This window comes from Camelus bactrianus, chromosome 6 (assembly GCF_048773025.1).
Source record: "Camelus bactrianus isolate YW-2024 breed Bactrian camel chromosome 6, ASM4877302v1, whole genome shotgun sequence".
NCBI lineage: Eukaryota > Metazoa > Chordata > Mammalia > Artiodactyla > Camelidae > Camelus > Camelus bactrianus.
The window spans coordinates 92,762,381-92,774,561 of NC_133544.1; the positions used below are offsets into that span (position 1 = coordinate 92,762,381).

Consider the following 12,181-nt stretch of genomic DNA (forward strand, 5'->3'; position numbering starts at 1 on the left):
TGCAGTGCCCCAGACGCTCTCCTGTTCCCTTGCCCAACACATCCTGCCTGGAAAGCCCAGACCCAACTTCCCAACAAGACCCCACTTGGGAAGGCCCCCTCCCTCCCTGAAACTCTCCTGTGGCTCCCTGCTGCCTGCAGAATAAAGGACCCATTCCTGAGGCTGGGGCTTGAGAGCTCCACCTGGACCCCCAACAACCTCTTGGGCCTTCACTTCCAAGACTTCAGTCCATCTGAACTTACACACAAAGAGCCCTTTTCCACCTCCAAAGCTCTAGCAAAAACCTCTCTCTCCTCCATTTGGAATGCCCCCCGTTTTCTAATTATAGCGACAAAATCTAGTTCATACACCGGATGCCACTTCCCCCAGGAAGCAGAAAGCAGCGGCTCCTTCTCTAGCTTGTTTAGTCCCGATCAGAGTCTCTCTGAGGGAAGTGACCATGTGTCCTACTGGTGTCCTGCTCATTTGTGCTTTAATGCCCCTTCTAGCTCAGCAGCTCCCTGAGGCGGAGTCCCGTACACAGTACCCGTGGCTCAAAGGATGCACTCAAGGAATGTGCAGCAGGGAATCAGGAATCCCAGGCCCCAGGGAAGGACTCACAGCCTGTGGCCACACTCACCTTGTCAGCCTGGTCCAGGGCCACGTCCTCCAGGTCCTCCATCATGAATGCCAGCACATGCACATGGCCTTTTTGGGCTGCACAGTGTAGTAAGGTCAGACCGTCCTGGAAACAAGCCCAGGGCGGTCCCTGCAGTCTGCGAAGGGAGGCCCCGCTCACACACTGGCTGTCTCCCAGATGGTGAGTGTTTGGGACCAGAACACAGCTTTCCGATGGAAACAACACTGAAAATGGGGATGGGCCCCCGGGAAAACTGAGGCACCCACTTGGCCTCATGGGGGCTGGTGGGGGCCAGGATGCCACAGTTCAAATCCCAGCTCCAGCATTTATCAGCTGTGTGGTCTTAGGCAAGTTACCTGCACCTCTCTGAGCCCCCATTTTGTCACAGGTCAAATTAGAATAATGCAGACATACCTCATGTTACTGTGCTTAGCTTTACTGAAGGTCTCTTAGCCCCTGAAGCAGTAAGTGCGGGAGGTTTGCAAATCCCATGTTTATAACCCAGAGCTTCAACCTTGACCTCGCATTACAGCTAGATTATTTGGGGCACATTTTTTCAAATAGATTGCAACCATCAACGGGTCATAAAAATCAATAGAACGGTGTTCTACATCTTGACAGTGGTTTGGGTTACATGGGAGCAGCATTTGTCAAATCACAGTGAGTATAAATTTAAGATTTGTGTATTTCATTGTATGTAAAGAATGTGAACTCTAGTAAATAACATGTATGCTGAGGTATTTATTTAGTGTGACGTGTACACTGATGTCTGCAATTTACTTTGAAATACACCCAAAATTTATAAAGAACTCTAAAAACTCATCAGTAAGAAATTAATACAATTAAAACATAATTTGAACACCAAAGAAGATATATACGTTGCAAATAAGCACATGAAAAGGTATCTGACATCATTAGTCATTACTGAAATGCAAATTAAAACCACAAAGAGTTTCTAACAACAGAGACTGGAAAGGCAAAAATGCGAACATTCCAGTGGAGAAACCTGGCCAACACCACTTTAACCAAGTGGTCAAGCGTGGAATTGTGATTTATAATAAGAAATACATATTTGGTCTTCTTCCTGGTTCCTGGTACAGAGCTCCTAAAACCTTAGGAATCTCCTAAATGGTAAGTGATTATTATGTTAATGAGGTGACTTGAGACACCCCTAGGTACTGGTTGCCAGGGAAGCAACTGTGGTTAGGTTAGAACTTTCAGTCCCACCTCCCCACCTCTGGGGAGAAGAGAGGGGCTGGAAGTTGAATCAATTACCAATGGCCAAAAATTTAATCTATTGAGTCTACATAATGAATCCTCCATAAAAACCCCAAAGGATGGGGTTCGGAGAACTTTCAGGTTGGTGAACTAGAACACATCCAAGCTCCACAGGGACAGAAGCCCCCGTTCCGGACCTTGCCCTATGCATCTCTTCATCTGGCTGTTGATGAGCCATATCCTTTAATATCCTTTGTAATAAGCCAGTAATTTAGTAAGTAAACTGGTTACCGAAGTTCTGAGAGTTGCTCTAGCCAATTAATCAAACCTGGGAGGAGGGTCGGGGGAACTTCTGACTCATAGCCAGCAGCATAGCCAGGCAACCACCTGGCCTTCTGACGGGCACCTGAAATGGGGACAGTCTTGTAGGACTGAGCCCTGACCCTGCGGAATCTGGCGCTATCTCCAGGCAGTGTCAGAACTGAGTTAAATGTGTGGACACCGGTCAGTGTCCACGGAGAACTGAGCTAACTGCTTGGTGATAGAGAAAAAACACACATTGGGATTGGTGTCAGAACGGGATCAAGATGACATCACCAGTGACAAGTCACATTGGTATCATATGCCCCCAGACAGGGGGCGATAAGAAGGGTACTTGACCTTGGTGGTCTTCTTCCCCACATTCTGTGGCGCCAAACTACTCATGAGAAAATAGACAAACCCAAATTGAAGGACATTCTTCAAAATACTTGACCAGTGCTCTTCAAAAGTGGCAAGGTCATGAAAACCAGGACAGATTGAGAAACTGTCACAAGATCAAGCAACTAGACTGTGCTAATTTTCTCATCAGGAGGAGGAATCCAGTATTTTCCTCCCCCTGAAACAAGGCTGACCCTGTGTTGGGCTTTGGCCAGTAGAATGTGGTGGAAGTAACACTTCAGGAAATCCTGCCACTTCCGCTCTTGCTCTTGTGATGTCCTGGGGCAGTCACGTGAGGAAGTGTCCAGGACCAACATCAGCCACCACCTGGCCACACCATCCCCAGCAGTCCCCCTGCCTGCAGAGGCCCCAGGCATGTGCTGACTGTTCTCAGAAGTGGGCCCTGGCAAGGCCAGAGCCACTGACCAGCCAATGACATTAGTATGAAAAATAATAAATCATTGTTACTTTAAGCTACTACGTTTTAGGATGGTTTGCTACCAAAAACAGAAAATTAATACAAAGTGGATCTGCTTAAGTAGAAGAGTCCATTACTCAGAGCCCTGCCCTCCGCACACACCTAAGACCTGGCCTCCTTCATTCTAGAACACGGAGGCTCCTTCTGTGTTTACAGCAAATTTCATTGCAACAGCCCCTGGATTCCCCAGGGCCACTGAGCAGCTCTAAGGCTAAGCCAGGCACACATTTTCATCGGGCTGTTGATGACTCACATTCTTCGTAATAAAGCAGTAAATTAGCAAGTAAACTGGTCACCTAAGTTCTGAGAGTTGAGGACCCTCTGGTTGAACCTGGGTGTCTTCACAGGGTGCCCTTCTGAGGGCCCCTCTCTCTCTCACTCCCACATTCTGGGCTCAGGCCCTGTGGCCCATAACCTAGGGACTCCCTCACTGGGAGCCATCAGACATTCCCACCGCTGCCAACAAGATCCGGACAACGGCCCAGGGCAGACTTCTGTGCCATGGCACTTTTTGGTGTCTGGTGAAGCCTATGGACCCCTTCTCAAAATGATGTTTATTTAAATGCAGAAAAGAAAAAAAATTGGGAAAAATTTAATCAAACATGCAGGCCTACAATGGCGTTTTAGTTTCATATTGCTGCTAACAAGTTATCGTAAATTTAGTGGCTTAAAACAATGCCCACTTATTATCTTACAGTCAGAAGTCTGAAGTGGGTTGGGAGAGCTGCTTCTCTTCTGGACGTTCTAAGAGAATCCATCTCCCGATCTTTCCAGTTCCTAGAGGCTGCCCGCATCCCTCGGCTAGTGACTCACATCCCTCCAACCTCTGCCTCCTTCAATCACATCTCTTCTGATTCCCCTGCCTCCCTCTGTCCCCTGAAAGGACAGGTGGGCACGTGTGGATAATCCAGAATAATCTCCCCATCTCAGGGGCCTTAACTAAATCACATCTGAAAAATTACCTTTGCCGTGTTACGTTGTGGAGTTCACAGGTTCTGTGGATTAGGATACGGACATCTGGAGGGGGAGGGTGTAGCTCAGTGGGAGAGCGCCTGCCTAGCATGCACAAGGTCCTGGGTCCATTCCCCAGTACCTCCACTAAGAAATAAATAAATAAATAAACCTAATTACCCCCCCCAAAAAAGAAAAACCCAAAGGAAAGGAAAAAAACATTTAAAAAAAAAAAAAGGATACAGACATCTTGGGTGGGGGAGAAACACTATTCTGCCTTCCACAAAAGAAAAACGATATTGAAATAGAATTATCAAAACATTAAAACCCCAATTTTAAATCTAGTTAATATGTGTGCTTGACTGGTCCATTAAACAACAGGATGCAGGGAAAGGTCTAATAATAACTGCCATGATTTCTAAGTAATCGTGAGCATAAATCATATTTTGAGATAACTGCAGAAACTGTGATGTGATATGAAAAGAGCTACATTTTGTCCTAGTGACAAAGTCACAGGTAATGCTTACACTACCTACATTCATCATTAAAAGAAATGCTAAATATTCAAGCAGAGGCCAGTTTGAGAAAAAAAAAAAGTACTTTTTTTCCCCCACCCAAGTCCATGGTTCCCTGAATTCTCTCTCTCTCTAAGGACCAAGATTGAGAACTCCTGGCCAAAGGTATTTGGCCCTGAAGTGTTGGCATTTTCATAAGGCCACCGATCCCCTAAAAGGTGAGACACCAGGGCAGGGGTTCTGGGCACTGTGACTCCCTGGGGCCCTCCTCCCTCCAACCACAGCCCACACCAGTGAGCAACAGGGGGCTGCCAGCTTCCCTAACATGCCAGGCGCTGAGCCAGGTGCTTGACACGCAGCACCCCACCTGCTTTTGCCTCAGCTCGGAGGTGGGTACTAGCTTTTAGCGCTCTCATTTCCAAACGGGAAAATGGAAGTTCAGAGCAGTAACATAACTTGCCCAAGGTCCCAGAATTTGTTAAAAGGTGCTTTGCTCCTTCCAGCCCGCCACACTGAGCCTGAGGGAGACAGGGCCGTGCAGGAGGGCGAAGGCCCCACCTCCCTCTCATTTAATCTTCTGAGGCTGTTAGTTTGAATCCTCTTTGTGAACAGGAGGCTGGCCAGAGGGGCCGGGACGGTCCCACCATCACAGAGTGGTAAAGGGCCCCGGGTGGCGAGGGGAGAAAGGGGCTTTCAGTGTTGATGGAAGAGGCATCTCCAGGCCCTTCTCCCAGCCCCAGTAGAAGCAGTGGGGGTCCCAGCTTCACCGGCCTGAGCTCAGCTGCGGCTTCAGGAAGGCCGGGGCAAGCTGGGGCAGGCAGAGGCACGTGGGAGGACAGAGGGGACAGCGATGGGGACAGGCAGCAGAGGTGGGGGCAGACCTGTGCAGCCAGGGGCAGGGGGAGCAGGAGGGCTGCCAGTCAAGGCCCTACCTTGTTCTCACAGTGGATCTTGGCCCCAGAGTTGACCAGGATCTGGAGGATCCGTAAGTGGCCAAACCAGGCAGACAGGAGAAGCGCATTCATACCAAACTGGGGGAGAGGACACGAGGCAGGAAGTGAGGAGAGTGTGAGGCGTGTCTGCCTTGCCAGGACAGAGCCCTGTGGCATATCATAAGAGACCTCCGTCCCGATGACATTCCCCAGCCACCCAATTACCTGTTCTACAGCCTGTATCTCTCCCTGTTCACACAGCATCACGAGGGACTAAAAAGGTTCTCTGAGAACTGAAAGGCCCTTGAAAATGAAGAGAGCTTCATGACTGTGCAAGGGGAAAATGGGATCAGCACAGTGTCACTAGTCTCCAAAAACTCAGACTCCCTGCCCAGCCGGCATCTGTGTGTCTGTGCATCAGTGGCGACCTGGGCGATGACAGCTGGCTCGCAGACCCAGATGAGCTCCGATGCCCCGGCCCGACCCTGAGACAGACAGGCAGACAGACACGCCTCCATGGCGGTGGGGTGGGGGGGGAGTCCTACCACATCCTCGTCATCCACAGCAGCCTTGTGTTCCAGGAGCAGCCGCACCGCCTGCTCATGCCCTGCGCCCGCAGCCCAGTGCAGGGCCACTCGGCCCACCTGGTAGGAGGGAGGGGAAACCGTGTGGCACCAGCTTGCTGCCTGGCCCACCTCCCAACCCTCCCTACCTCCCGGCCAGGACAGCTGGTCTGCAGGGTGGAAGGGCCTTTGCTGGCTCCGATGACCAGCTGGCTGGAGCCCCAGCCCCACTCGGGCCCCCTCCTCTTCCACGCCACAGCAGCTGAAATGAACACAGTAAAATGCCATGTCTAGATTCATCTGTCCCCCACCTGAAACTCTTCACAGCTTCCCACTGCTCTTGGGTCAAACTCCTAACCCTGGGTACGAGGCCCCACGGGGCCCAGCACTGCTGGCCACTGCTTCTCAGAAATGCCAAACAACTTTCCACATCTACGTCTTTGTTCCTGCTGCTCCCTCTGATGGGCAGCCACTTGCGTCTGAGGGCTATTCTCCAAGTCCCCGAGGAACCCTGAGTACCTGGGTTCTGTCCCCTCTTTTCTTCAGAACCGGGCTGGAGGGTTCTGACTCCCCACCTCATTGTCAAGCCAGCCTGGCAGTTCACCCTGGTCTCTGGCCCTCAGCGCATCTGAGCAGGCCCAGGGGAAGCCAGCCTCTGCCCCAGGAACCCACTTCCCTCATAGTTTTCAGCAAGTGAAGAGACAACGAAAGAAAACACGGATTTTCTGTGTGGTTCCTCTGGGGACCAGCTGTGCCCTCCTTCTGCTGGTGCTGTCCCTCTGCCTGGGCCACTGCCCTTCTTCACTGGCTCCTGCAAAAATGTCACTTCCTCGGGAAGCCTTCTGGTGGGGCAGGACCCTCCGATCCCCACATGCTCTCAAATTGTGCCAGTGAGAATGAATTGTTTGTGAGATATTCTGTTTAATGTTTGTCCTCCCACACGAGACCACCAGCTCCAAGGGGGCAGGGTCCACGTCTGCCATGGGTTCTACTGTCATCAGCACCGAGTACAGTGCCGACCGGAGGAAGCCCTTAATAAATACTGAATGAATGAATGAATCATTCAATGAGTAAATAAATGAATGAATCTGGTATTAGCATCCCATCATCCTCCAAGTCCATGCTTCCTTGCCAGTGCCTGCCCAGGAGTTGAGACTAAGGCTCCAGTCACCAATAATGTGCTGTGTGACCTAGGGGGTCACAGCTGCCCTCTCTGTGCCTGCACCCTTCTATAAACAGGACTAATCCTCTCTGCCCTGCTCACCTCTCCAGGGGTGAGTGGGGACCAGTGGGAAACAGGTGGATGAGTGCTCTGAAAACTAAAACACACCAGGCATACCCCAGAATTCCTGCCGCTATTACTGAGCCCCCAGCGGGCTCTGAAGACCCAGGTCACATACCCTTGTCACACCAAACCAGACAGAGCAGCCTCTGCTGCAGTCAGGAATCTCGCATTCAGCACTTTCAGCCCCCACTGGCCTCTCACCCAGGCCCTGGCATCTCCTCTAAGACGCTCCTGACAGCTAGAAGCCCCAGATTAGGGAGGGGCTACCCCGGGCAGAATGGCTTTTCCCTTTGTTCCCTTCTCCAAAAGGCTATGCACCACCCCACGAGCAGACCTGAGGCTTGGTTTGCGGGGCCTGGTCTGCCTCCCTGCCTGGGCTTTGAGCCCTCAGATCAGGCCTGGGCCAATAGCAGCTTTACACAGTCACCAGGCACAGCGGGCCCTCAGAGAACTGAACTAAATTGCTGCTTCACACGTGCTCAACCTCTCTTGGTCCCAAATCCCTGGACTTCTGACCGCAGGCACCACTCCATCTTTGTCTCTCCAGGTGCCTGCCCCTATCTGCCTCTCTGCCAGCCTCTGACTCCTGAACTCTGACCCCTTGCCCTCCTGACCCTAACCTCTGTTTCTTGGGGGAGCCTTCTGGATGGATCACAGGAATTAAGAGTTGCAAGTTCTAGAAGTGCCCAAGCCTGGTTGGAATCCTGACCGTGACTTTGGGCCTCAGAGACCTTGAGACAATGCAGGCAAGAAGGACAGAGCCTGAGCCTCCCCAGGGTTAACAGGTGCCAGTGTGCCTGCCTTGGACTCTGTAAATTGTCCCTCCCAAGTGGTGGTAACACCATGGCACTGTCCCCAGCCGGTGCCCCTGTACACACGTGGTTTCTGGCCCTGACGTTGACCCTCCTCCCGATCAGCTCCTTCATCCTTCCGACATGGTTCCGGCGGGCAGCCTCGTGCAGCTGCCTCTCCAGGGGAAGCACTGGGGGGACAAAAAGGGGGGCAGGATGAGGGGGGACGGCCCCTCACACTGCACAAGGAGGAGCAGGGAACAGCCTCTCCCAGGCAGATGGACTCCCAGCTCAGAAAGGTGGGGGGGGGGGGTGCCTCCCTGCCCTCTCATTGTCAGGGAATTCCCCAGACAGGCTGCTTCTCCTTCTAACGTGAGCGTCCACACGACTGGGACCCGGCAGAACCCGGAGAGCATCAGCAAGACCATCCACAGGAGCCAGGTGTGTGCCCCTCCACCGAGAGATGCCCCGTCATCCAGTTTCCATGACTCCAACTGCTGCTCCCGAGGAAGGAAGGGAATGGCATTCATTCCCACCGAAGCTGACAACTGTCTTCTCCATGGCTCTGTCCAGGGAAGGAGGCAGCCAGGGTTTACTGAGCCACTCACTGCACTGGGTATGTGCACCTGGCTTCCCTGTCCTTGCCCCTCCACCTCTTCTCTCCTCATCCCCAAATCCTAACCATCTTTCGCCTCCCGGCTCTGGGGCGCACTCCGATGTGACTTCTCTGTGGTCTCTGCACGCTTTTCATCTTCATCGCTGCACCTTCATCTCAGACAGTCTCAGACTAGAGGGAACCTCTGAGCCCCGCTGCCAGCCCCTCTCATAGGCAGCGGAGGGCTCAGAGGGTTGGAGGCCAGGCCAGGAGGACTCAGGCCTGGTGATGTGGTCCAGGGCTTATCTTACTGGCCCCCCATGCTGCCGTCACCCTGACTGCTCTTGGCCTGTGAAGACAGCTAGTCTCTTTGGCTGGACCACAAGCTCCTTGCGGGCCCTGGCCACACCTGACCCTTACTGATCCACCACAACTCCCAGCAGGCTCAAAGCTGAGCACAGAGGGGAATTCACAAAACTCTGCTTCCATGAGTGACACTGAAAATCCCCAGATTAACAGATGCCTGTCCTTCTTTCAGGAAGGCTTAGACACATGAGCACAAGGGACAGCTATCTATCTGCTGGTTTTTTTCATAATCAGGACAGAGTATGTAATTTGAGATTTTATTGCTGCCAAACCCCCATCCTGCAAGTTTGGTCCAGTGCGAATGTCCAGACCCAGCCCCTCTGTGTATCCAGGGACAGGTGGCCGGTGTCTTGGCAAGGAAGGCTAGGATGTGTTTAGGTGACAGACAGGCCTGGCATCACTTTGTTTTTCCAGATAAATTTCATGTGGCTTTCCAGATACAGGAGAGGATTTGGGGCTTTCTGGGCCTCACAGATGCAACCTATGGACCTCAGAGCCACTGGCCCATGGCTGAGCTACTTTCTGGCTGTGTGAGCTAGGTTACTTAACTTTCTTGTGCCTCAGTTTCCTCACCTGCAAAATGGGGGTATGAACTGCCCTGCAGGGTTATTATAATGATTAAATATAAGATGTAAAAAGCCCCTGGCACTGGCAAATAATACCATCACCATCACTATTATTCCTCCAAAGCAAAAGATCAGAGAATAAATTTTGGTGGCCAACGATCTAGAGGTGGTAGGGCCCCCTTTATTCAGGGCCCTCTGAGCCGGTCAAGCTCCAACCAAGGAAATACCCTCCCTACCCACCTGCCTGCATTGCTTCTCTCCACAGCACCTCTCACCATTGGCGTGTGCTATATTTATACATTTATTAGGTTTATTGTCTGCTTCCCCCATTATAATATAAACCCATGAAAGGAGAAATTTCTGTCTAATTTGTGAGCTACTGTATCCCCAAATTCAGGCCGTGGCACATATTTGCGAATGAATGAGTGACACACAAATCATTAAACCTCTTCAGGGCCTTTGTACTATAAGATGTTGCCCCAGTTAAGACTCATTAGTCCCCTGGGAAAGCAAACCACAAGCCCAAGTAAATAGAAGGAAAGAGGTGTGGGGGAGGGGGTAAGCTTCAAGTCAATACATCAGGGGAGAGGGGAAAACACTGCCTTCCAAGTGGTGCCCATTGATAGGCCCACCCTCCCTCGCCCCCGAAGGCTCTTTCAATCCAGGGTGGGCGAACGATCTGGCCCTTCAGGTGTGAGCTTCGAGAAGCTGGGGTTTAGTACCCACTCTGCCACTTTCTAACAGCAGGAAACATCCCCCTTGGGGGCTTCAGTTCCTCCGGGTGTAAAGCTGGGGGAGGGTGATCTGCTGAGATCCCTTCCAGCTCTGACTCCCTTTCTCGTAGCTGAAGCCTGGGAGGAGGCAACCTGATCTGAGCTGGCAAACAGCCAAGAGTCCATTGAGAGCAAGCAGACCCTGCAGAGCGCCAGTGAAACCCAGTCCAATCTCACCTCTTCTATCCACCTCAACCCATGCATCCTCTTTCCGGCCACATCAAACACACAGTGCACTCTGGCCTCTGAGCCTTTGTCCAGGCTGGGTCCTCTACCCAGAATTCCATCCCACACATCCAAAAGCTCCATCGCTGCACATTCCTTAAGGGATTGCCCCAGGCAGAACCCTATACTGTTTGTAGCATGTGACAGAGCCCCCAACCCCACCCCCATTCACTGGCACAATCCTTCTCTCCCCTCACCAGGCAGTGCAGCCAAAGGCCCCCAGGCCAGCTGATGCCCACAGGGATGCTGCTGCCCCGCCTAGAAGCCCTGGCACTGGGCACACCCCCAGAGGGAGGCTCTGAGGTGCCCTCATCCCCTCTGCAGCACACCACACCTCCGTCTCTGGGTCTCACTTTCCCCATCTGATACGGTCCTCACTCTGCATCCAGCCTCGACATTCTGGAGAAGCTGCAGCCTTCAGCATTTCTACTACTTAAAGGATGAGTGACCTCGGGCAACTTGTTAAACTACTCTGTGCCTCAGCTTTCTCTTCTGCAAAATGGAGAAGACATTTTGTCCAAGCCATAGGGCCGCTGTGAAGATCAAATAACGTGCCTGTCGTGGCTCGGACTGGCGCACAAAGTAGTCAGTGAAGGATCGCATTACCATCTTATTTCTAGCTAGTGTCTCCTCTGCCCAAGCTCCCTGCTCTCAGGAGTCCCAGATGCGCAGCCAGTGTCCCCACGGCCTGATGCCCGTTCCTCCAGGAACGGAGGAAGGAAGCCAGGACGCCAGTGGCCACGCAAACCACGCCAATCGCAGCCTTGGTCGCCCTCGAGGGGGTGCGGGGTACTCGGCCCGCTCCCGACTGTCCCCCTACCCCCAAGCCCGGCCCCGCGACTCACGGCCGCCGGTCTCCCACGCCAGCTCCTCGTCCATGCCGCCGCCGCTCCGCTCCGCAGCCCCCGCGCGCTTCTGCCCGGGCGCGAGCCGCGCGTCCGCCCAGCGGGACCCCCGGGAGCGCAGGGAAAGGGCGCTGAGCTGGGGGTGGGCGAGCCGGGGGCGTCGGGGAGCCAGCGGCAGCCGCTCCTCCGGACCGCTCGCCCCTCCTCGGCCCTTGGGTATGATGTGCGCGCAGCTCTGCGGCCTCCCGCAGGCCCTCCATCCCGGGCCAGACTGCAGGTGTGTCCTCGGACTCCCTCGACCTGTGCACGGCCCGGCGGGTCGGGGCCACTCGAGGCTCCGCAGGTCCCGCTGGGCGTGTCTCCCCCGCGAGCTGTCCCAGCCTCCTGGGCCCGGGTGCAGACCTCCAGCAGGCCCCTGGCTCCGGACTCGGCGCCTGCTCTGGCGCCCCCAGGCGCTGCAAGTCAGACCCCAAGCACTTGGGCATTGAAGTTACGGAAACCTCAGGCAAGCCTGCGGGCATAGGAAGAGATGGTCAGATTTGTTCATGATCAGGAAAATACAAGTTAAAATGACAATGAGATATCACTTACACCAATTAGACTGGCAAAAATGAGAAAAACTGGATAATGCCAGATAGTCGTGGGGAATGAGGGGTGTCACAGCCAGGTGCACTGCTGGCAGGAGTAGCCTTCCTGGAAAAGAGTCTTGGCTGTAATGAGGAAAACTAAACCCAGCCAACGATGACTCTAAAATCCAGCT

The 12,181-nt window shown here is 53.1% G+C and overlaps 1 protein-coding gene across 11 annotated transcripts in view; it reads right to left on the bottom strand.

Annotated features, from left to right (window-relative positions):
• The window catches only part of ANKDD1A (ankyrin repeat and death domain containing 1A), a 29,661-nt gene extending 17,735 nt beyond the window's left edge, over positions 1–11,926 (bottom strand). For 7 of the 11 annotated variants that reach the window (XR_012507750.1, XR_012507751.1, XM_074366331.1 and 4 more), the window contains exons 1-4: positions 11,422–11,466; positions 5,958–8,242; positions 5,413–5,511; positions 620–724 (exon numbers count right to left, since the gene is read on the bottom strand). Coding sequence is in view for 9 of the 11 variants with exons in the window: in XM_074366331.1 (XP_074222432.1) it covers positions 620–724; positions 5,413–5,511; positions 5,958–6,275 (522 nt within the window). In the remaining 2 variants the exon portion in view is untranslated. Of the gene's footprint in view, positions 1–619; positions 5,741–5,957; positions 8,243–11,421 lie in introns of those variants that run through there. The other 4 variants (XM_074366330.1, XM_074366335.1, XM_074366333.1 and 1 more) reach the window with 4 other exon arrangements.
• Between the last annotated feature and the right edge of the window lie 255 nt (positions 11,927–12,181).